The sequence below is a fragment of the Apaloderma vittatum genome, unplaced genomic scaffold (assembly GCF_000703405.1).
Source record: "Apaloderma vittatum isolate BGI_N311 unplaced genomic scaffold, ASM70340v1 scaffold16173, whole genome shotgun sequence".
Lineage (NCBI taxonomy): Eukaryota > Metazoa > Chordata > Aves > Trogoniformes > Trogonidae > Apaloderma > Apaloderma vittatum.
In genome coordinates, this window is record NW_009708777.1 from 7687 (window position 1) to 33823 (window position 26137).

Consider the following 26137-nt stretch of genomic DNA (forward strand, 5'->3'; position numbering starts at 1 on the left):
TAACTGAGGATGTAACAGGAAGGAGGCAAATAGAAAACAACCGGTGTGTGCTGGGTTCTGTGGTGCATTCAGTGTGGCTGGTGAGGCATAAACAAATCAGACTGATTTTAGGGAAAAAAAAATTGTAACTTTAGGAAAGTCTTTGGGAATGGAAGCAGAATAACATAATTTAAAGGACAAATTTCATACAAAGTTGTTATTATTAGGAATAACAGACTTCCTGAAATGTGTTGGCAAATTTGTTTTATTTGAATTTTAAAATCTTTTATTAGGACTGTTAAGTAACTCATCTTTCACACTGTAAGGTAATGAAATATAAGGGAAGCTCAAACATTAATCAAAGCTAATACTGAGCATGGGAAGAAACACAATTTACAGCAAAGACATGATTTTTTGATTTAATGCTTTCAATATGTGCTGTATCAAAATAATACTGCCGTACAGTAAAACTGAGGATGAGGCGAAAACTATTAAAGGAAATGCAATATTTTAGTGTTTGCAAGTAGTGAAATCATCAAAAGGCCACTACTTGGTAACAGTGACATCTGTGACTGTCAGCTTTATTCATGAGATAATGTGGTAGCATGATGCAGTGTAAAACTTAATAGTTAGAAATCACCTCTAAAGGTGCATAAAACAGTAGGTAAGTACCTAGCATTATAAATTCATAAAACCCACACACATTTTATATGGCACAGATGAGTAGAAGTCTTTGTGTGGATTTTCTGTTGAGGAAAAGACGTAAGATCTTGAACTAGAGGCAGAGATTTGCTTTTAAAAGTAATATGATCTGCCTTGTGGGGCACTGTGTGCTCAGCAGTGCCTGGAGTGCACAGCACCAGCAGCAGAGGTAGCTCACATCGCCTGGTGGGAATCTTCCCTTGTTCCCTCTTTATCACTCAGTGTGGGGGCCTGATAGAAAATGTGTTTTGACTTCTGTTGAGTTGATAGCCTCTAGAACAAAAGTGTTTTGGAGTTGTTTTCTTGCTGTTTCTATCATCCTATTCTTTCTCTCACTTATCTCATTCTTGTTTCTGCATGTTTTAATTCCCATTATTTCTATTCATCCTGAGGCATACCATGCTGCTTTCTTTTTCTGTTAACTTTCTGTGAAGCTTTCTGTCAGACATCTTTTGATGTAGCTCCTAATTGAGAGTTCCCTTGTTTTCAGGGCTAGGTATCTTGGGTTTGGACTTGTAAGTGCTACCAGGTTGAAGTATTAGGAGTTACACCTAGTTGTGAGTCAAATCACTTGCAGACAAATTTCTCTCTTCCTCTGGCTTTTCTTTTGCTGTGTTACATTTTGCCCCATTTCATGTCCTTATCTACCTCTTGCCTTATGCTTCATCAGCTATATTGGTGTTGCTTTTTGGTATGTCATGACCCAGACTGGCAGTTTAGGAAGAGCAAATCATAGGACTAATTTTTTCCATTGATTGGAAAAAAGCATAGTCTAAATAACAGTATAGAAAGGATAGTTAAAATTCTCTGGCTGCTTAGAATGGGAAAGCTACAGGGAGGTGATCTGCTAAACACATCTTGCTTCACAGTCTTTTTGCAAAACAAAAGCAGATGTACTCTTTCTGGTAATGCCACGTTATTCTGGGCTAAGAAGTATAGCTGCAGTTGGTCTTGATTACTTCTTGTGGGGTTTTCTACCAGGGGCTGCACAGTGTATCTTGAACTTCATGAGTACTGTAACTCTGGTTTTATCATCTGTGTTGTGGATTTAATGTGCTGTGGGTCCTGATACACCTGTCTTTGTCCAGCAGAAAGCATCTTGTGTCTAGGAGAGCCGCTGTGGAACTGGAGACAGTAAAGTCTGTTTTCCTTTCACTGCTGTGCCTCTCCTCAAATGTGTGGGTCTGCTTGGATTCAGGGGAGACAAGTTTGGCTGGTGTGGCCATGTCAACATTGTGTCCCTTGGTGCATCCTACAGTGCTGTGGATCTGAGACCCTTCTTGTCTGGGATGAAAGTTGGTTATATTTGCATGTGTTTAATTCTCATAGTGCTTTTAGCCCTAGACTTGACTTCTGACATGTAAGAATCATGTATGTAGGGACTGGCAGAGCACAAGAGAAGGCAGAAATAATGTAAGAAGGGAGCTTTAACAAGTCACATAGTTTCACAGTAAAGCAAAACCTCAAGGAAGTCATCATACTGTTTTTTATGGGGCGAGGGAGGATGAGCATTGTTCTGTACTGTCTCTTTCCTGGGGAAAAAAGCACGTGTCCCTGTTAAACCTTTGTCAATGACCTGGAGGAAGAGCATGCCCAAATTGCAGATGACACCCCACTGGGCAGCAGTCAGTGTGCTGGAGTTGCTCATTCAGAGGAACTGGAGGATTGGGCCAACAGGAGCCCTATGAAATTCAACAAGGAGAATCGCAGAGTCCTGTGTTAGGAGTTACTAAAGTAGCCCTTTTCTGCTGTTTTCCGGTGCTTGTCCCTCCTTGCTGCCTTCCTCTAAATATTACACAAGTCTTCTACAGCCCTACACAAATACTGTTCCATAGTGAATCCCAGAGCCCTGGAGGCATTCCTTCCCCTTGGTGGGATGGTTGATCTGGGCTCGGTGGACCCTCATTGGAGGTTTTCAAGACTCGACTGCTAAAGTCTTGAGCAGCCTAGTTCTGCCTCATGGCTCACCCTGTTTTCAGCAAGAGGTTGAACTAGAGACTTTCTGAGGTCCTTTCTAACCTAACTTACCCAGTTATTCTAAAAGTTGCTGCTGAAGTGTAAATAAATAAGTTCTCAGTTGTTTGCTCTGTTTGCATCATAGCTTGCTAATAATAGTCTGTATTTTAAATTGGTGGAGTCTTGTTCTGCCTGTTGATGATACTTAACTTATTTGATAGACAAGACTACTTCCATTTCTGAATCACTCCTTTCTCAAGTCTAGAAGTTGTTTAATATTTGCCATTGTTAGTGAATTCCTGGGTCTGTGTCAAAGTTTTGGTTTTTTCAATAGAGTGCTAGCATTAGAAACTAGAGTTAGTCTTTATGTTGTCTCTTAAAAATGATTTTGCTAGAAACTTGTCAGCATTGTGGACAAATTTTGAACAATAGTTAGACTATTTTGTTGAGACATTACAAATGGTGTCAGTATAGCATGCTGGATTTTTTTTCTGAGAATCAAACGTGTATTAGAGGTACTTCAGATATGAGCTGTAAGACAGTTTCCATTCTAGGGCTTCAAAACCAGGAGTACTTACTTTTTAATTACATGATTAAATTCAGGTATCTGTTCACTATGTGCCATGAATGAGTACAGCAAGGTGAAAATAGGAAGACTGGTTTTGTAAGTTAGCTTTTAAAAACTGCTTGAGATGGTCTGCTATCATAGCTGACTGGCCTTTTTTGAAAGGGAGGGAAATTCCTGATCGAACAGTCTTTATGTTCCTAAATAGACTTTAGCCACCTTACTTACACAGTAGAGATTTGAAATTACAGTGGTCTGCATCCTGGACCAGCGTCAGAGCAATACTGTTGGACAAAGATCAGTGATGTTGTAAGCCAAGTACTTGGAAAACATCCAGGTCTGTATACCAGTGTTGTGTACCAGTGGGAATCTGGAAGGAGAAGTCTTGGGGACGCACGTACTTTTGCAGTTACGTTCACTCGCTGACGCGTGAGGGCTGTGGCTGTGCTGTGGGTTAGGTGCAGTAGCACAAAACATTCACCTAGTTAGGACTTCCAGCACCAAGACAGTCTGTGCAGACTTTGGCTACTATTTAACCAGAGTTTTGTTGGATGAGTGCATAAAAAGCTCTTAAGATTTGTTTTTATTTTTTTTCGTTAAAAGGTAACAGTGATTCCTAGATGACTTGTCTTTTAAGGGTGTGGCAACTGCATTGACATACCACCTTGAAACACTTAAGTGCAAGTTTGTGAGCTTTCATTCTTTTATGGTTCTCATGGCATAAATAGCACGCAGAAAGGTAAGAATGGCAAGTGTGAATGGATACAAATTTGGTCTTTCCAGGGTCATGCTACTTGATTATTCTCTTAATATATTCCTGTAAGTTAGTGTGTCTGTGGCTTGACTTCCTTAGAACAGCTGTTTCTTCTGTCAAAGTTAGCACAGCTCAAAAGTTCTTCATGATGTTTAAATTTTCATAAGCAAACCTTTTGATCACTCTCATATTAATCTAAGGGAGTAATATATCTTCATCTAATGCCATCACTGGTTTATTGTGGCAAAGGATTAAAACAATTGTTTTGTTCTTCAGTAATTATTTATTAATGGTACAGGATTTTATTTGAAATTCCAAAACAATTGAATAATGCAAGATCCATGGCTTGATACTTATCAGCACTGTAAAAGTTAATTTGGTTCTTCTATTCTTCTCCTTTATTTTTTTTTAAAAATTAATTGATTATGGTCTTGATAAAATTCTAGCTTTCTGCCTTCTACTGAGCAGAGGCTCCACATCTACCCTAACATGCCTGCCTATTGATTTTTGAAGATATATGTTTTTTCCTGAGTTCTTGCTTTCCACATTTTGTTTTTATGGAAACCATAAAGTACTTCAGAGCTTCCTGGTGGGAAGAGTTAAGTCCACAGGTGCTTTTTTCAGAGGGGCAATGTAAGAGGTTTATTTATCTTGACAAAAATAAAGCTTTCCTTTGGAGAGAGAGCCCACTGTGTGTGTTTCTAATCTTGTCTCCATCATTGCGCTTGGGCATTTTAAGGCTGGGTGGGAATCGTTGCAGTTCTCTTCTATTAAAGGTCTCTCCTTTTTTTTGACAGATTTAGCCTTGGAATCTAATCCATCGGATCATCCCAGAGCAAGCACAATTTTCCTGAGCAAGTCTCAAACAGATGGTAAGCTATGATTTTTCCAATTTAAAAAAGGTGGGAGAAAAAATGGAAAAATAAATGCCATTTTTAATTGTACAGATTAAGAACATTTAAATTGCTTTAATTCTTTCCAAGCGTATGGATTAATAATTTACATGCAGACACAGAAATATGATCATGGACTGGTTTACTTAACACTTAAAATCACTTGTTTGTCTAAACACTTAAATAGCAGGAGATTTCAGAGTGTGGATCCTAGTAGTTTGAGGGAGCAGGGCTTTATTCACTACTTCAAGCTTCAGGCAGTAGTGGGTTTTTTACAACCAAGAACTGTTTAAAAATTGTTTTAAATTAAAAAAATAAGGACAGTTTTCTGTAAGAAATAATAAGCCTAAGCCATCAGTCTATATTAGTTGCTTTTGAATATGTTATTTTAAACTGTATTGATAACTTTAGTAGCATAATTATTCTTGAATCCTGGTTTTAATTACATGATTATGTTGGGATTTTCTTTTCAAATCCCTTTTTAATTAATAAAGTCAATTTTGAACAATTACTGTAGCTTGCATATTCCAAAATACTGTTTAAAAGTGGAGGCATTTCCATATTTCACAAATAAAAAAGAATTATTATCATAAGTTTTGAAGTTGGAACTAAGAAAGATATTCTTTTAAAAATGCTTCTCTTCCTTTTATAGTGGATTCTTGTTCAAAACACTTTTTTCTAAGACAGTGTTACACTCGAGTTTGGAGGTGTTGATGGAAAGCTGCAGTGTGTCTTCTACCTTGACATAGCTTTGCCACAGAAAAGTAGAATTATTTTGACAGGTCTGTCAGTTGCAGTCCTGCTGTTCAGAGTCTTATGGCAATTGTATCTGTTGTATCAACTTCACAAAGCTCAAATAATTTGTGAGCAGTGGAAAGAGGCACTAGCGTAATTCTACAGCAGGGGTGATCCCAAGGGAAGATCAACCTCTCTTCTCGAGGCCTCTAAGGTCAGTCTTCAGACAAGCAGAGGATCTGACCTGCCCATTTCAAACACCTTTCAGATGAGTGCTGCTTAACTTGCAGGTAGCACGTTGACATAGGTCTTCAGTGTTGTAGTGCAGCTTCACTGTGTAGCCTTTCAACCTTGCTGCAAATAATGTTCAGACTACATGAACATCCTTGTTAGGTATAGTATTGCTTTTAAACATTATTTGATGTTCTTCAAATATAATTTATTGAAATGTATACACTTGTGTTCGTGTAGGAAAATGGTCTCCTAGTTGAGATAGTAACTATTAAACTATTCTCTGAAGTTTGTATCAGCTGGATGAATTGATTTTTACAGAGTATTTCTATGGACAAGTCAGGCAAGAGAATTAATTTTCTAGTTTCACAAGTTCTTCCTCAGCTAACCTTCCACAGAACTAGTAGAATTAATATCTGTAAGGTCTCTCTCACTGAGATGTTATCAGCATTTTGCTTTGATTTATGCCAAAAGGCCAAAAAGTTTTCAGTACTTTCTTCCAAATGTTAAATCTTTTAAATACGTAAGAGAATATGTCCTGCAGGTAATGATCTGAGGTCAAAACTTTGGAGAAATCACCTATCTGGTCTGGTTGCATCCGTATAGCTTTCTGCATGTATGCAGCTCTCAGCTCTCCTTTAATGCTACTATTCTACAGCTACTGTTACAGCTGGAAGTTAATCTTAACTTTTTTTTTTTTTTTGAAAGACTGACACAGTTTAAAATGATCAAATAATATGATTGCAGTTATATGATAGATAGGCATAGCTTGGACCAGCATCTTCTGTATAATAAAATACCTTCTTACCTTCTGCTGTCTAAGAGGAGAAGTGAGAACACATATGTAATTCTTCCTTGTGTGTCTTTGGCAGGTTCACTGTGTGGTGTTTTTACTTTTGATTGCTAAGTGGTTGCTGTTAGAAGTTGGACATTGTCCATTTGAACTATGTGACATTATCCAGTTTTTACTGATGCAGAGATGCACAGCATCTTTTCATAGTTGAGACATTTTTCCTATACTGCCGTGGGTGGTAGTAGTTCCTAAATGCACATGTGGATAGCTGAAAGTAGTGTATATAGTTTACTAGCTTGATAAAACTCAATGTTTTCTCCTCAAAGCAGTTTTCCACACACCTAAAATCAAATTTGAATTTTTTAACACTCATGTGCTTCAGAAGACTATGTTAATAGAATTACTTTATTGAATGTGAATTGGGATTGTATTTTAGAAACCTTTCTGCTCACATTCATTCTCCCTCTTTATAGTGCGAGAGAAGAGGAAGAGTAACCACATCAATCATGTAAGTAAAATAAATTCTTAGTGTGTTGTCTAGATAAATTGGCATATTGGAACAAAGACAAATTCAAGAAACAACTGTAGTAATTCTAGGAATATAGTCCTACACATGTTCCAAATCCTCCATAGCAGATGAAACTGAACTGAAGCTGGTGAAGGGCCTGGAGAATAGATCTTAGGAGGAGCGATTGGTGGAGCTGAGACTCTTCAGTTTGACGAAGAGGAGGCTGAGGGGGCAGCTCATCATGCTCTACAGTTACTTGAAAGGACATTGTAGAGAGGTTGGTGCTGGTCTCTTCTCACAAGTAATTAGGGACAGAACCAGGGGTAATGGTTGCAGGTTGCAACAGGGCAAGTTTAGGCTGGATATTAGGAAGAAATTCTTCACAGAAAGAGTGGTCAGACACTGGGATAGACTGCCTAGGGAGGTGACTGAATTGCCATCCCTGAATGTGTTTAAGTGTCGCTTAGATGTGGTGTTGGGTGATATGGTTTAGGGGTGAACTTGTAGTGCAGGGATAATGGTTGGACTCAGTGATCCCAAGGGTCTTTTCCAACCTGAATTGTTCTATGATTCTATGATTCTATCTTTGCCTACCTTTAGAAATTGAACAGGCACAGTATCACAGAGCATAGAAAGGCTGATGTCAAAAGAAGAATGGAGTGTTTTGTTAAATCAATCTTGAGCATTTCAGAACAGTAGAGGAGAAAATGAAAGTCAAACTGCCTACATTTATTTTTTAATAGAAATAAAACTGGATTAATTTCTCAGCTGAAATGACAACTGTTAAATGACTTGACATTTGAGCATCATGACAGGATTCACTGTAAGGAATGTATCCAGTGTGAAAAGAGAATGAGGAATAAACATCATTAGTAGCATGATAAACAAATGATAATACCTTAATCTTAAATTCTGAAGATATGGTCTAAGCTTTTTCTGCAAATATTCTCAGAATCACAGAATGTTAGGGGTTGGAAGGGACCTCAAAAGATCATCTGGATTTGGTTTGGATAGGTTTGGACTTCTTAGAGTAGGTCACACAGGAGTGCACCCAGGTGGGTTTTGAATGTCTCCAGAGAAGGAGACTCCACAACCTCCCTGGGCAGCCTGTGCCAGGGCTCTGTCACCCTCACAGGGAAAAGTTTTTCCTCCTATTTTTGTGGAACCTCCTGTGCTGCAGCTTGCACCCATTGCCCCTTGTCCTATCATTGGACATCACTGAGAAGAGCCTGGCTCTGTCCTCCTGACACTCACCCTTTACACATTTATAAACGTTCATGAGGTCGCCCCTCAGTCTCCTCCAAGCTAAAGAGACTCAGCTCCTTCAGCCTCTCCTCATAAGGCAGATGTTCCACTCCCTTCATCATCTCTGTGGCTGCACTGGGCTCTCTCCAGCAGTTCCCTGTCCTTCCTGAGCTGAGGGGCCCAGAACTGGACACAACATTCCAGATGTGGCCTCACCAGGGCAGAGTAGAGGGGCAGGAGGATCTCTCTCGACCTACTAGCTACTCCCCTTCTAATACACCCCAGGATGCCTTCTTGGCCACGAGGGCACATTGCTGCCTCATGGTCATCCTGCTGTAATTGGTTTTGACACCAATGAAGACCACAAAATATGCAATATTATTAATAGGTGGATACAAAATTATTGACTAGTAAAGCTAAGAATGGAAATTATTATTGCAAAGCTTAAAAAATACTGTCTAGCATAAATGTCTACAGATAATGATATTTCAAATAATTGAATTTGGTATGATATGGGCGGTGTTTTTGTGGAGTGTTTTTGGTTTGGTTTTTTTTTCTTTTTTTCCAGTTAGAGTTACAAATCTAGTTTGCCAACACCAAGGTGAGGTGTGATTGGACTGTTTTTGGTGGGAAACTTCAACTGGAATGGGAGATATTCCCAGGCAGCTATTGGGTGACAACATTTTCATATGGAAGATTTTCAAGTTTTTAGACAAGATGTTTAAAAACATTATGGCAAAAATTAATAAATCTTGAGCTGTTTGATTAAAACTTCTCCTTCAATTATGACATCCTAGCTCTGGTGCAAGGCGTTCTCTAGAAGTGCTCAGGTGAGCCTGGTAATAGTATATAGGAAGATTTCTTACAGTACAAAATCTGCAGGATTAGGGTAGATGATGGGACAGATTGCTAGCTCTAAATGGTAAAAGTAAGGGTAATAGTAGTGCTTTATCTCCAGATTCCAGGTGCTAAACAAGACATGAGTGAAGTGAGCAATGTCATGAGGCATTTCTTAATCTTTTTCTAAAATATAACAAGACAAAACCCCAAATGCAAAACTGTTTTTACAAGGAGTGATACTGGATAACCAAAAGATGTAAAGGTATAGGATGTAAGAGAAGAGAGAAAGTGATTATGGAATTACAGGGGAAAATAATGAAGTACATCACAGAGAGAGAAGACTGAGACCCAAATTATCAAGGATGGAATGGAGAACTGAGAAAATCAGAGGACTTGCTGCTTTAGATGCAGGAAAAAAATCTGCTGAAAATTACTTACCTAAAAACATGATGTTGTATATTACAAAGGATGATTTATAAACCTTTCTTACACAGAGGGTATCCTCAGGAACGTCATAGCTTAAGTAGCAAGAGCAATCCTCTACAAAGATCTCCTCTGCAGTAACTGTTTGAGGTGTAAAGCCAGTATTCAGTGTAGTAAACCAAAGCTTTTTTTTTTTTCCCTTTCCCTAAGGTTTCTCCTGGGCAGCTTACGAAAAAATACAGCTCATGCTCAACAATATTTATAGATGACAGCACCGTCAGTCAGCCTAACCTTAGAAGCACAATAAAGTGGTAAGAACCATTTGTCTTCAACAAGGGACTTGGTAGCACTGTAAGGTTTATTTAGGATTTTGTGGTTATCGTGTCTGTTGCAAAGCCAGCCACACACTTGACTGAGAGGAGCACAGTGCTGCTTATTCAGGTTGGTCATGCAAGGGGTGTAGAGGTCTGGTTAGCTTGGTTAACTATGACTACTGAAGCTAGCATTTATTATTTTAATTTTTTTTAATAGAACTAATGTACTGTTGTATTTCAGAGTAGCTACTCTCTACTGCCTCAGATTCTCAAGTGCACAGGTGTGTCAGTGTTTTGCGTCTGAAAGTGTGTTGGGGTTGGGAGCTCAAAGGCTCACATTGAACACCAAATGCAGAAACTCCTGATCTGGTATACTTGAAATGGATTTTGTGTGGAGTTTCAGGAAAAGTTTGCAGGACTGTGTTTGCTACTTCCCAATGGTATTAGTCTGCCCTCTAGTTGTGGATAACAGTATGTTGCTGGCTTTGGTATTAGTGCTAGCCTTTCTGCTATTTCTTCATATATTATTATTTTAGGTCGATGAATTTGATAATGATTTAATCTTCTTGGTTCTCCAATGGAGGTGTTTGACCCGTTGTTCTGGATACCACAGAGACAGTCCTGTGTGCTTAGACAATGCCAACTGAGAGCTGAGGAGAGAGTTTTACTGTGCTTGAAGGGAAAGGAACGCAAAGTAGCTTCAGGCCCAGAAGGCTTTACTGTTTTATCAGATTAGGAGAGTGTGGAAATGTCCAAGTTGATTTATTGCTTTAAAATTTGGTGTCAGAGAAAGGTATGTAGCAAATGACTACTCCTTTTCTAGAGAAGAAAGAACCTAAAAGATGGTGCTTGTGCTATTTTGAAGTGCCATATAGCTGGCAACAGATCAGATCTCGTCCGTGGTGGATTTCTGTGACGGCAGCGTTCCTCTTGTCACTGCCGGTACAGTATCTGAAATTTGGCCACAGTAGGTGAATGTCAATATGAAAACTATTGTCTTACTTGACTCAGCAGAGACACAGATCTTGCCCCCTTTTTGGGTTATGCTAGCACAGTATCATCTTTATCGTTTTCTTTTTTTAGACAGATTCTAAAGTAGACATCCAGAGATGCAGTGTTAAAACATCAGCAGAACCTCTACAACAGTATTTGTAGCATCAGGTAGAATATTTATTATATTTTAGTTGTGAATAGTCCAAAATTCAATAAAGGTCACCTAATCAGACAATGAAGGTGTGTGTTTAAAATGTGGCAAAACATTTGTTTTGTGGCACAAATGTCTTTGCAATGAATGTAAAAGTAGTTTGGCTAGCAAATTTGATTTGGGCAGTTTCTGTTTACGCATGTAAACATCAGAAATGAGATTTTGAGTACTTGAGAATGTGAGGGGAAGCCAATTCATAATGGATTCTAAACCTTTTGCCCTGAACAACAGCTTTTGCAGTGAAATAGTGTGCACAGAATATGCTTTCTGTAAAGTCTTTTCTTTTTCCTTTCTCTTTTTTTTTTAGTGTAACATTAGCAATATTCTACCATATAAAGAACAGGTGAGTAAACTTGTTTTTGTTGAAATATAACAACTTTCTTTTTGAGCCATGGATGTGGTCTTGGTCACTTCAGTAATGGCTAGTATAACTTAAGGGGAAGGACACATGCTTCGTTGAAGCAAAAAAAGTCAAAATGAGGCGAGAAAACCACACTTAACTAGCCACAAATCAGTCTTTTGACTTTGTTTAGCTTTTTTCTGAATACAGAGGTTGAGATTAGTGTTGATGGGTGAAGAAATGCTCTGTCACATGTACAAATAACCCGTGCCATTATAGCTAGTTACAGCGTCTGCTTCAAAATTACAGCTGCCTTTTTGAAATAAATTTTTTTAATGACACAGTTTCACATTTTAAGAGAGAACTGTACAAAGCATGAGAACACGGATACAATTAATTGTTTCGTTTTTTAAATACTCAATTGTAAGATCTCATTGTTAAATACTTCACGAAAATACAATATAACCTCATACCATATTCTAGGAAAAGCTGAACTATAAATTATGTCCCTTTATCCTCTTTAATGAATAATACTCTTTAGGGGAACATAATATTGTCAATTCATTCCTGTTGCTAAACCAGATGTTTTTACTTTGTAGAGATTCTGACAGGTCGTTGGATATTTTTGATGAAAAATCTCATCCTCTCACAGTAAGTGTAACTTTTTGATCCTCTGAATGTGTATCAGTATATGTATTCTATTTAACATCTTAATTGTGTTGTATAAGTCCTAATATCAAGTCACAAGCAAACTGATTTTAAATTGTATCTTTATGTATAAAAACCAGTCCAAACAGTGTCCTCTGGGCTTTTGGTGTCACCTAGATCGTAAACAGTCTTTCCAAATGTTACGAAGTATGTTTGGTTTTCTGTGCTTTGAATATAGAGAGAAAGTAAGCACCTGCTGATTCTTGCATATTTCATATCCAGACTTTTTTGTCTGACTTCTTTCTTCCTCTCTTTAACACTACTTTAATTAAAAATCTTTATTAGGAAGACATGGTTAGTAGATATGTGCCTAACCTTTTAAATTACTGCGAACAGGAGAAAGTAATACATGAAGCATCACACAGTGAGTTTGTTCTTTAAAAAAAACAAAACAGAAAGGCAAAATTTGAAAGCAAAAATTCTTAATGCTTGTATTATCAGCTAGAAGCATTCAGTATGTGATTTTAATGTGGCTGGTCCGGATACATTTTTAGACAATCTTTAAGATGCAAAACCTCGTGGTACGGGCAAGCTCAGGGGTGGACCATGTGCTTTTTTTGTCCGGTTTGAGGACTAGTAGCTTAATGACTGTCCAACAGAACCACTTCCTTTGTATTTAATTTGAAATTAATTTAGCAAAGCTCTAGTGGCTTTAAAAATTCAGTTTGCTCTGAGACTTACCCGAGTGAATGCATCTTAATTTGCCTTACTGATTTGGCTTGTTAATAAACAATTTTTAATGTACAAAAAAATACTTTAACTTTTTTAGGGTTTCCTCTGTAAGTATGACCCATTGTGCTAGGAATTGTACACTTGAATAAATACAATGCTTTAGTCAATAGAAATAATCAACTTCAGGAGAAGAGTTGCATAAAAAAAATTCTTGTATGAACTGTGGCCCTTCAAGAGAAAAGTCTGATCCAAAGCTGTTTTAACTGCCTGAATCTGTTGTTACATGTTGAAAATTACTTACGTGAGATGAACTCCACTTCATCAGACAATTTCTTTTCTTTGCTTAGCAATCTGACATCTTTTGATCCTTTTATATGGCCTACCTTGTATTTAATGAGTGTGAATAGAGGAAAATTGTTGTGTCCTTTAGCGAACGCTTAAAGGTCTTTTCTATTTTACTGCAGTATACAGCCAAATATAGTAATGGCTGTATGTCATACTTCTGAGGGGAAAGATACAAATGGCTTGTTAGCTTCTGTAGCAATGGGGTTTTGCTGTGTACCTAGTGTTCCTTTAAGAAGGTTAATTAGCTGGAAGAAATCTCTGAACACCTTGTCCTCTAAAGATTCAGTCACAAGGAGTCCAAATCCAGGCTCTGTTGACCCTAATAGGAGAAGTAAGAAATATCACAGGGCATCGGTACCAGTATCACAGGGCTTAGTCACAAATAGCAGTCTCGGTCATTTCCTCTTCAGTTCCAGTCAACAAAAATGTACTTTTAGATGTGCCTTTGTACTGCTCATAGTGCAGGAATTATGCAAGGGGATTGTGCTTATTCCTAATGGTGTGTGCCCAACGTGAAGAGGTAACCTTCATTGGTTAGTGGTGTATTAGAAGGCTCTGTGGAGAGTACAAAGTTAACTCTTCGTTTTACTTGATGCTGTTACCTCCCTGGCTATTTTAAACTACAAAATGATGTGGATAAGCTTGCTGCTTTGCTTGTTTTATGTTGAGCAGCTCTGCTGTTTCCATCTGCTGTCTTTACTGTACTAAAGGTCTAACTTGGACTGCAGATGGAAACGTACTCAGTACAGTCTTGCAGAACCAGTGTGTAAAGTTGGAGCTCTTCAAGTTTCATCACTCCAGGAAAAGTGCCAAATATCAGAGTGTCTGAAGAGATAGAGCCGGAATTCTCAAACACTCCTTTTAGGATTACTTTTATGGACTGTTTATTTCTATGCTTTTCTTCTCCCCTGTGTTTAGAAACAGTTTAGCTTTTTTTTTTTCGCCTTCCCCTTGAAGTCTTTCTCTGTCTGTGAAATGTTCCATGGACAATAGTTAGCACCCGTAATAATGGTATGGCAGTTCATGCTCTTTCCCCTTAGCCTGAGAGATCAGAAAAAGTGTTCAAAACCAAGATAGCTGCTAATGCTATTGTGTTTTGCCTGGAATATTCATAATACTGCAAAGCTGCTTGCTTCTTTCAGTATATAATTTTGTTCTCTCTGTGACAGTCAGGTGTTGCAGTTCTTTAAAGTCAGTATGACAGATTTTCAGTAATTCAGACAACTTTCTTTCAGCGGGAAGAAGTTCCAGATGACTACTACAAGCATGACCCTGATCACAAGCACATCTACCGGTTTGTTCGGACACTTTTCAGTGCTGCACAGCTGACAGCTGAATGTGCAATAGTGACACTGGTAAGAGATGCCTGTTTACTGAAACTTGAGCTTTCGGAAGACTTTGTCTGCCCTCAATGAATGAACTTGGTTGAACTGACATTTAAGTAGTTACAGTATCTCATGAAACCTGGGTTAATAATGAAGACACTCTGTGAGTAAGTTTGTCAGAGAAGATTTCTAAGTAGTCACAGAAGTGGTTCATTAAAAATGAACTTACCTTTTCTTTATATGAATATGTAATACTTGATTACTTGTTCAATCAAATGTTGTTTGTTTCGTAATATATAATGTGCTGAAGAAGCCTGAGAAAGGCGTAACAGTGGGACACTGTCAACAGTAGAGTATAAAAAGATTGAACACAAAGACATCTTTAATTTCGCTTGTATAGAGGGGAAATTGAGTGCTGGAGTTCTTATTAAGGGGCTGGTTAGCTCAGTCAATTAGGGCGTGGTGCTGATAACCCCAAGGTCACGGGTTCAGTCCCTGTTCGGTCCCCATGTGTTGCCTGATCTAGTTGAGAGGCATCCCTGCCCATGACAGGGAGGTTGTATTAAATGATCTCTAAGGTCCCTTCCAGCCTAGGCCATTCTATGATTCTCTGATATTAGCCAGAACAGTGCAAGTAATACCACCTAAGTGGTCAAGCATCAATACTGTAGGAAGTCCAGGAGATTAACTTTCTCATTATGATGTCCTTCAGTCATTGCCACCTATCTACCAAACTTTCTTTTTTTTTTTAATTAAACCAAAGAGCCTACAACTTCTTTTCCCCAGCTGATATGGAGGTACTTGGAACTTAAGAACAATAGTAAGAAAATCTCATTATGGTTTGTTGTTGTATTTCAGAAAGCAAGATGGATATAAAATTTTGACGATGCTGATTATTTATACACACATGTGCATGCATATACATATATATATATATATATATAAAGGGAAAGAAGAAAATATGTGGCATTAAGCAAACTCAGCTTGAAGGACTCTCTTAATAAGGAAATAAATAATAAAAAAGGCCAGATAGTTAGAGCTGTTGGAACTCTGAAAGTAGTTTGAGTTTTTTTTGCTTTTCCAAAGACACACAAGGAATTTTGGTGGAACAAGATGACAGCTAACCCCTGGCAGTCTAGCCAGCTGAATTCTTTACAAAACATCATTAGTTTTTAAAGTGGATTTTACCGCTAGATGGCTCTGTTATTATAGGAACACCTTCAGTCCGCTTGAAGGCTACAAGCAAAGGATGGGAACACAGTGTGGGAAGGCCCCAGTAATAACAACTGATCCTGCGCTTGGACCTGTGCAACAGCTTCCAGCACCCGCTAGTTTATCTGAGGGTTAATTAGGACCTTGGGCTTAGTTTAGGGACTAGAACATTAAAAACAATCTATATTCAAATTTGAAAGCGTAAATTACTTTGTACATGGATCCTTGTAGCAGTGTGAAATAGCAGAAAACTTTTCAGAAAGGGACGGATTCAACATCTTTGAGCTGATTTAAGATTCCATGGGAGGAATGAGTAGAAGACAAAGGCATACCTTTGGACTTGGGTATCTGAGCAGGTGGTGATGTAGGTGAAAGCAGAGGAGTATGATGAAGTCTGTTCTTTACAGGGTAAAGTAGAAATAGCACTATGCCTTTCATTGTGCAACAATAGCAATTAATGCATCTCCATCCCATGACTAGAGATCCTAGTGCAGGTTTTAGCGCTTCCTGTTAAGCTACAAGTGCTGAACCTTAAGGTGGTGAAAGGCTGGTGTGATGTTGAGTGATTTACTATCCCAGATAGGCCCTAACGAGAACCTGTCAGTGGCTGTGTGACCTCATGACAGAAAGAACTCCAGCAGTGTCTCCCTGAAACAGCAGCCTTCATTGCACAGAACTGATTCTTCCGTGTCTTTATTGCACAGAACTGATTCTTCTGTGTCTTTATTATATACTGTGGTGATCTAGTGTTAGAATAAAAAAATAGAACCTGTAGCTCCTGAAAGCTTAGATTCTAAAGTATAAGTAGTAACTACTAAGTCTTTCTTTGATGCACGTAATGGTAAATGGGATAAAATAATTGTATTGGACTGACATGCTTACTGTTCGGAACTATGGCTTCAGGTCCTAATTATGCACATAAAACAGGTTGTGGGTTTTTTTCTTCTTCTTTTTATAGGTTTATTTGGAAAGGCTTTTAACCTATGCAGAGATTGACATATGTCCTAGTAACTGGAAGAGGATAGTCCTAGGAGCTATTTTGCTGGCTTCTAAAGTCTGGGATGATCAGGCTGTGTGGAATGTGGATTATTGCCAAATACTGAAAGACATTACTGTTGAGGACATGTAAGTTGCAAGGTTTGGCTAATCTGCACTTGTTGGGTTTTTGAGGGAGGTTGTTTGATTAGTGGGGTTGTTTTTGAGTAGCAATTTTTGTGATCATACTGAAAAAATGTCTGTCTGTGGTACTATGATATATGTACATGGTGTGTATCTCCTGTCTGGCCTCATTCCCTTTTTAAATCTAGGAAACTTTGGGTAATCTTACTTTGAGACAAATCTGTATTAATATTTCTAATTACTTGGGTGAGTATTTCAAGGTCTGAATTCCTAGCTGCTGGTGCTGGCAGACGGGTGTCATTTGTGTTGGTATCTGTGGTTGTATGTGTTACACCCGGCTACTGCTACAGCACAGCCTCTTTGGGTGAGTTCTTAGACTTTCCTTCAGTGCTCAGAACAAAACCCTCAATCGTACTACTGCTTGTTTGTGTAAGGCTGTTCTTTGTATATATTCTTGTCTCAGATGTAGATTTCAGTTTTTCAGAAAGTTTAATCTGTTGTCTTTTCTTGGCAGACTCAGCTTTCAGCCCTGTGATATCTGCAGTTTCACAGGTTGTTGATCCTTTGACTCCAGGCTCATCCTATGGGCTGGAGGCACATTTACGTGGAGTGCGTTTGGCCCATTAGATGTTCTGTTAAATTCCTTCTCACAAAATTCTGTCTCTGAGAGCTTTGAGATGTCAACATCATTGCTTTAATTCTGTTTGCCAGCTTCTTCCCCTGTTTCCCTTATTATTGCAGGGGTATAAATACTGGATGGCTAGCTTGGTATCAGCTTTCTAGCCTTAATAAACTTCTTGACATGCTTTACACGAGTGTGAGTTTTAAAGCCCTGTGGTGCTGTAATTGAGCTGTGTCCAGGCCAGTGCAGGAGCAGTCTACTCTAGTACTGGAGCCAGACTGAGGTGGTGGACATTTGCATGCAGCACTGAGAGGCTACCTGTGTATGAGAGTCTGTTCTTGCCCCGAGCTCTCTTCCCTGGATTCAGCCTAAAGCTGATGTTTAAAATACAGTAAATAATTATTTATCTGGGACTCTTTAAGAGAAGGAATATCCAATTTTCTTCCTTTTAGGTGTGGGACAGCATTTCTAAAAACAGAGAACTTACCTCTACCAGAACAGTTTTTGCTATTCAAGTTATTTCACATGGCAAAGAACAACATAGTACCTTGTTTTTTACAGACTCCAAATTGTCTCCAAATACAAGGCTGTGCCAGCCCTGCTTTTGGGAAAGCATAATTAGTGATTTTATACAACGTACATCTTCACTCAGCCTGGCTCAGAGTGCTCTCCTGTCTGAGGAACATGAAGCTTTGCTGCAAATAACTTTGAGATGGCTGAAGTGGGGTCAGCGATGCTAGGAGTGCTGGAGTATACATCTTGCTCTTTTTGATGTCTCTTATTCTGGCCCTATTTGGGACAAATCAAACTGATAACACTGAAAATACCTGTAACAAGCAGGATGTTTATTCTCTGTTGCCAACGCTAGGTCTCCTGAAATTGGCTGTACTTACATTTTCAAAGCAGTGACAGCGGTAAGGAAAATAGACTGAATTTAGGCTTATTTTTACCTCCAATTTCAAGATGGGACTTTTGTAATTCCATCTAATTTGAAAGTACTTGGACCACTGCATGTAGGTATGGGCAGAAGCTGTACAACCCCTTTCTGACAGTGGCACAGGGGTGTCTGTCCCAGGCCCCACACTGCTACAGCTTGTCAGACTTCACTGCTGCTGAATTGAATAACATCACCATAACCAGGACCTTGGAAATCTGCTTTAAATACTCAGCAAAATTGAATTTTAAATTCATAAATCTACTTTCAATTAGTAGTTGTATTATAGTTAATTGTCAGTTTTAGTTGTCCCAATATTTCTTAAACTGGTCACTTGGTGGTGAGTATTCTGAATGCAAGCATTACTGAGAGAAAACAGTTGGCATGGTTGCATTCTAAAGTTGGAGATGAGTGGTGATGCTGCCAAAAAATCCACCCAAAACCCCAGCAGCTCACCAGCTAAAGACTTGCTTGGCAGGACTACCAGGTATTGCTCCCTGGGTGGGCCATTCCTGTGCAGTAAAGGCTTGTGTCCAAAGACTGGTGGTAGGTTTGATTTATGAACTTCTGTGAATTTTTCTCTTAGCTCTACATATCTGGAATGATCTCAGTAACCTGATGGACACTCTTTTTGAGCCACTGCAAGCCAAGGATGGGAGTTAAACCACTCTGGAACTGGCAAAAGGGTTTATATATGGTTTAGTTCACCGAATTTGCAAATCTGTGTGTGTATACCTTTTCGGAAGGTGGCGTAGGTACACCTTGTCCCTACCACCTACCAGACACACTCTCCTTGCTGCTGCAAGACACTTGTTTGGCAGCCCCACCTCCCAGCTCTGTTAGCCATGTGAGCTGTGTGGCTCCCACAGAACCTGCTACTGGTTTAAAGTTTGTTAAAGGCTTTGTGATCCAGGCCTCATGACTGGCAGATGAGTACATTTGCCTTATTCTCTTCCTGCTCAGCATAGGTAGAATATTTGTATTTTTTCTATCACAAGCCCTTTCTTATTTAACCAAAAGAGAGGTGAGTTTCTTACTGAAAGGGGTTTTTCTTTTGGGTTTTGGTTTACTCTTTTCTAATGGGGAAAAAATCAAAGGAAAATAAATTGATATTTGGAAGTCATCCTTTGTCAAAACTTGCTTGCTTTGATGACAGTGAATTCATAATCACTGAAAAATTAAGTGTGCAGCTGCTAATCTTGCTATGATTGCTTGTAAGGGGACACATGCTGTTCATTCTTTTGGCTACATATATTTGTAAATAAGGCACAGAAAACACATGGGCATTATCCTTTCCCAGGTTTTAAACCACTGTTAATAGACTTGTTAATCCAATGAAGAATTGTATTTTTACACCATTAAAATGTATTAGCCTAGCAAGTACAAAAGGGACAGTGAAGAGCATTTATTCATGGGGTAAATCAAGCTCTGATCAGCTGATCATCAAAACATTATCTGATTTACATTTCTATAGGCTTATGACCATATGAGCAGGAAATTAATTTTGGCACTAGGTTCAATGATACTCAAGTGCACTACGCTAGAAACAAGCACAAAGCTGCTATTCATATTGAGACCTGCCATCCCATACAGGACACAACCTGGATGAATCCTTGATTTGTTTCCCCCCTCTAATAAGTAAAACATCCATTGTAAAAGCTCCCCAAAAGCAAAAACAACCTTGGCACTGGACTTGTGCAACTTCTCTTCTGGTGTATTCGCGTTTGGCCTATACAGCTGCTAAGATTTGTTGAGACAGGTCTGCTACCAGTAGAAACAATTGCTGAGTTAGTGTTTAACTGAACTGCTCGCTTTGGATACCAGCAGGTTCTTACAGGTTAATTTGTAAAACATTGTTTTTCCCCTGTAGAGCATCTCTAATTTAGCTGACCGCAGTACAGTAGCTGAAGCAGCCTTTTTCATGTCCTGGTGCTCTCCCCACTTTCCTCCAAGTATTTTACCCCATGAAAATAGACGAGTGAGTAAAAACTGGACAGTGCCCTTTGACATAGTACTTTGTTATCCTGCCTAATGCTATTGAGGAGAAAATTCCTTCTCCCACCTAATGCTGCTTATTTATTTATTTATTGGAGATGAATCCATGTTGCTTCGAGAGGCTTTTTTCTGTGAGATAATAGCAGCAGCTCTTCATAGATCCATTTGTTGCCGTGGTGATCTGCCTACTCCTTTTGTTAGTCCGCCTCTACTTCAATAAACCCCCTTCCTGTTATCAGCCTGGTGAAAATGTCTGCAAGTTCTTCAGAGCTAATAAACAGCATACATCATTCCTTTCATCTGATCACTATAGTGTGGGGCCGTACAAGAGTGAGAATGGCACATGAATTGTACAGCTGCACTAATGGAACTCTGAAGAATGAACCTCCCCGGTCAGCCGAGCGAGTGCACGACAGGGCACTACCTTTCTCTCTGAGCCGGAGGTGCCAGGACTCAAAAGCTGCACCTTGTTTTGAGCACTAGTGAATGACCTGTCTCTCGAAACTAATAATGTAGAGCTCTCAATGACTATTTCAAAGTTGCTGGTTTTAAAAACAAGCTTGAGGTCTCTTCAGTGTTTTCAGCCAGCTAAACCAATCTTTGTTTCTTTTGTCTTCTTTTCCCTTATGGCTCCTAGGAATGAAATGGAAAGACACTTCTTGGAGCTACTGCAGTTTAATATCAATGTTCCTGCCAGTGTTTACGCCAAATATTACTTCGATCTTCGCTCCCTAGCAGATGACAATAACCTGAGCTTTCTGCTGGAGCCTCTCAGTAAAGAGAGAGCACAGAAACTGGAGGTAATGGTCTGAGATTGGCTGAGCAGGGGACTCTGTCTGTGTATGTAGTAAGAGCATCTGTTGCTAATCATGTTAAGTGGCAGTTAGAAAAACTAAAAAGCTTTTAGATTAGTGTATTACAGGCTAACTTAACCCCTTTATAACTACAGTTAGCACTTCCAAAACCATACCTAGGCTAAGCTAGTATTCTGAGGAAATGAAGGGACAGAGATTATGAAAGTCTAGCACGTTGCAGAATAAAACACACGTTATTTTGGGAACTGTTGCTCAGCTAGGCTACTTAAGACTGAAAGGATTAGTGTCATATGTAATGGATTGTCTGTCCTTCCTTGGTCGCAGCCTGTATTCCAAGCACCTAGAAACAGTCACACTCGGACCTTTCTAAGTACCAGCTGAAGGTTTCCCACTGCATCCCACTGCAGAGCTGCTTTTAGATTTAGAGGGAGCACTCTTACTGCTGTCATGGTTTAATAAACCATTTGTCTGGGGACAGCTGCAGAAATAATACGTTTCTTTTCACAACTTTTAGAACCTTGGCTTTCCAAAAGAAATGTTGCTCTAAGATAAACTTTTGTAATAGCTGCTTCTTTGGAGTCCTTCAGAATGTCCAAAGGAGTGTAAATACAGATTTACTGGCCCTTTCTGCAGAATGGGAAAGGTTGCCCTTCTCTGAGTCCCTGCAGCCTTCTTCAGTATGAAGGGTTGTTTTAAAAACCTTGAACTCTTGCAGAGTCAGTCTTCCTAGTTGCTGCAGATATGTAAGACATTTTGAAAATATCTAAATTACCTGTGTTCCCAGGCAAAATTTCTCGTTGGATCAATGCAAGCTTTCATCTGTCCAGGTTTAATTGATGACTCTGCATGTTGTTTTGTTGACATTTCAACAAAGGCACTACCGCAGGCCCTATGTACACTGATACCCTGGCCCCTTTCAAAGAGGGGTGTGCAATGGTATTCTTGGCTTATATTGTTCTATTGTCCACCCCCAGTAATTCTGCCAAGTGCCACGGTTTTTTATTTTGTCTCAGAAGTGGCTGAATTTTGGGAGTAAGTGCGATCCCTCCTGGTCCCTTGGAATAATAGGTATGATATGCCTATGAATTCCTTTATTTAAAGTTAAGCAATGCAATTCTTCTGCTTTGTCTCACCCTTGTTACTTGCGCTTTAAGCTAACACTGTCACTAATTGTAAATGTGGTTGTAGGGCAGTTCATATTCCACAGGAAATTGTTTACTGAACTACTCAGTGCCCAGGCATAAGTGGATGATTTACAGATTGTGAGCCTGTTTTGTTTCTTCTTTGCTAGCGTTTGGGGACTCAGTATTTAACACCAGAGTAATTTTCAGTACAGTCTGTGATTTGCCATCATGCACTTACTAGTGCATGTATACAGGACATTTTGATTTTCAATTCTAAAACACAATAAATATTTAAACAATTTGCTAAAACTTGTAATTCTGCCTTTTGTTTGGAAGCACACAACAGTTGATAGGAGCCTGTATGAAGCAGTGAATTAGTATTCCAGGGACTGAAAACTGATTTACACCATATGGGCGACTGGGGCTAAATATGTCAACACAGGTTGCTTTATGATTGATGTACTAGCATTAAAACAGGATGGAGAGTCTGTCTGGTCTTGCACTGGGAGCTCATGCAGCCAGTGTCTCAAAGAATGCCACTCTTGAGCCAAATGCATGCCTCCAGAAGGTCGGCAGAAATAAATGTAAATAATTATTTTAAAATACACTTAGAAGTTTATTCATGCTCAGAGTGCTTTTCACCTTTTGAACTTCCAGAACACTGGGCTGTGCTGAATAGGTGCTGCCTTAAAGGGAAGATGTAGGCTTGTAGCAGATTGCAGGACTCTCAAAGTTCATCTGGTGATAGGTGGTAAATTATTAATAGAAGTAAATGTTGAGGGCTGAAATCCAGTTCAACGTTTTATTGCAGGTATCCTTATTTATTTGCATTGATAATGCCTCAGGCTCCAATCAAAAACAAGTCTTGCAGGGGAGGACACACAAGTGTTTTCTGGACAACCATGTTATGATTTAAAAAGTCAGGCTTGTTACTGTAAGAGCTGCACCAGAATACAGGCGATTTGACTAGCTAGGTAAGCAGAGCAGAGGCAAAGCAAAAAGAGTGAAAAAACAGTTAAATACTAAGTTGTCCACATATGCTGATATTTAGTAGCTGCAGTAAAGTGCCTTGGCTATTGCCATGACATCCAGCAGTGGACTGCCCTCCTTTTCGGACCTCTGCAGGAACCTGATCGTGTGAGTGATCTTGGGAAGAGTGTGGTGGGAGCAAGGGCTTAGAGAAGGTAAAGGCAAAACAGACATCCCAGTAGAACTTTGTTTCCTAGGCTCACTTGCATTGAGTGGCCAAGGGCAAGGTGCCCCGAGGGAGTGCAGAAGCCTTTTCAGTTTGAACCTTTTCTCTCAGAGAAAAGTTTTGTATTGTTGAGATAAAAATGCTGTGCTGCCACATGCACCAGATCTAGCTTCTAGGTGCAATTTTGAATATAAGTTCCACAAACTTGTAAGTCTGAAATGGATCCAGGTTTTCCGTTAAGTAAAAGAATGAAGGTGCCTGGATATAGACACTGCTCACCTTCATCTTACTTTCTGATGGATAGGGTTCTTATTAGCATGGGGACAGACCCCTTCAATGTTTTCCCTCCAGAGCAGTTCTTATCTACGCTCATTCTAGCTAGAAACGTTAGTAGCATCGCTGCTACCGAGTGCCTGCTCTGTTGGTATTACACTTGTGAAAGCTTCCTTGAAACGCTCAGACTTTTCTAACGTGTACTTTTCATTTTGTATCTGAATGTGGTATCCAGGCTATCTCCCGGTTGTGTGAAGACAAATACAAAGACTTGTCAAAAGCTGCTATGAGACGATCTTTCAGTGCTGATAACTTAGTTGGTATCCGCCGTTCTAATGCCATCCTCTCCTGAGGAGAGAGAAAGGTGCAGCACCATGAACCAGCATCCATACAAGTCGCCCCTACGAGTCGGAGGAATGCCACCACTCCATGCACAGAAGCCAGCGGTGATGGTGTCTTCCAGCAAGAGGAGGAGAGGAGGGTAAACTAGCCAAGGGAGCCCAGAGCTTGAGGAGCATACTTGGTGCAAAAGACAAGACCTTTGTCAAATCAACTCTCTTCTTTCTGATGTATCCAGAAGTGCAAAAACAAACTTCTCTCCTCCTCTCCCCCACAGATGTTTGCTTACTATGTAGGCCTATAGCTGTGAACTCTTGAGGTTTTTAATAATAAGTAGTTTTAAATTTTAGAATTTAAACACTAATCACATGACTATAGTTACAATGTTCTTCCCTCCTCTCTCCTGTCGTCCAGAGTCTCACTGCATTTGTATTTCAGGTCGATGCAGTGTTAACAAAAACGAAACAAAACATGGCACTCTTAAAGTATAAAGCCACTCTGAAGCTGAGAACAGTAGCATAGACCTGTGTTGACGGCTTTTCCCTGGTTTGGCTACTAAAAGCTGCTATTATCAGTGATCTGTTCATAACCAAGAGGCTGCCCAGCAGGAAGGAATTCCAACTCTGCGCCCACAACTTCACTCCAGTAGAGATTGTCAAAAAGACTTTGAATGTTTTGGCTGTGGGCAGAGATACGGTTTTATGTATTGTTAAAATGTTTAGGGTCCATGCTGCATTTCTTGTGAATAATGGTGCTTCTCTCATTTTCTAATACTTGTATTGCTCTGGAAGAGATGCGATCTGTATATTTTTCTGAGGCATTGAATGAGAAATTTGGTCTGGAAACATCATCACCATCCCAAACAGCGTAGCAATCCAGTGGTGAATGGCGTGTGTGCAGCACTGCTTCTCTGAGTTCTACTGCAGATCTCTTGTGCTATGTACAGTGGAGTTCCTAAAGCTGATCTTGTGCATCCATCTGGCTCTCCTTGGGTTTTTGTTTCCTGGGAGGGATTTACATTCATAATGAGACGGTAATGAGTTTGAGAATCCTGGACTATCTAACAAGGTAAATTGAAAAATATTGTATTCAATTGAGAATTATCAAAAAGCTTTTTATAAAACCGATTTTTTTAATTTTTTTTTTTTTTTGCAAAGTGAATTTTATCTTGTGCAACTGCTCTAGAGGCTTGGGTTTTGCTCTTTCTGAGACTTTGGAACGGAGCTTACTTTCAGACTCTGAAACTGAACTCTAAACAGGATAAGTATTATTAGACTCTTCCTGTTACAAGTCTTTGTAGTATCTTCCCTTCTTGGATCCAAATAGATTCTAGGCGGTTTGTCCTAGGAGCAGCTCTCCCTCCAAATGGCACAGGTTTTGTGCACTTCCTCTTCCAGCCAAGGCCCAGAAACTTAGACTGAACAGCAAGTCCATCTGCCCTTGAGGGTGGGGCTCTCTGAGTGCGGTCCCCAGGCTGGCTGCACTCAGCTGTTCAAAAGCTGCATGCGGCCTTTTGCGGTATGCGAGCGTGCCAGCCCCTGGCTCCCAAATCCATGGCACTTGGCACTTCAGGTATGGATCACAATTCAATTTTGAATATAATGCTACATCTTCAGGTGGTTTTCCTTTCTCATGTTTGTATTAAAAGAAAAGCTAATAAACTCTATTTTAATTAAAGTTAAAGGTGAATTGTGTGTTCTGTACAGCTGTCTGATTTCATTCCCCCTCATGTGTATTTGGTGTTCTGCAGCTTCTCTCAAGTATCAAAAAAGAAAGAAGCAGCCCAGTGGTGCGTGTTAAAGCCCCTCCACTTCCAGTACCAGCCCCTCACAGTGAACCTCTGGGCAGCCGGCACCAGAGGTCATTCGGCAAGCGCAGGCAGCATGGCCGGGGGCGCGGGGCAGGGCCCTGGCAGCCTGCTTCAGTCGAAGGCATGGCAGAGCCTTGGGTAGCTGCCTGACTCTTCCCACATGTCCT

At 39.6% G+C, this 26137-nt stretch overlaps 1 protein-coding gene across 1 annotated transcript; it reads left to right on the plus strand.

Moving 5' to 3' along the window:
- Nucleotides 1-4753: 4753 nt before the first annotated feature.
- CCNYL1 (cyclin Y-like 1) lies at nucleotides 4754-25837 on the plus strand (the record flags this gene model as incomplete). Its single annotated transcript, XM_009866683.1, has 9 exons — nucleotides 4754-4828; nucleotides 7082-7116; nucleotides 9835-9935; nucleotides 11450-11485; nucleotides 12082-12133; nucleotides 14443-14562; nucleotides 16703-16869; nucleotides 21052-21214; nucleotides 24057-25837. Coding segments are annotated over 9 exons (866 nt in total), but the record flags the coding sequence as incomplete, so codon positions are not given.
- Nucleotides 25838-26137: the final 300 nt, after the last annotated feature.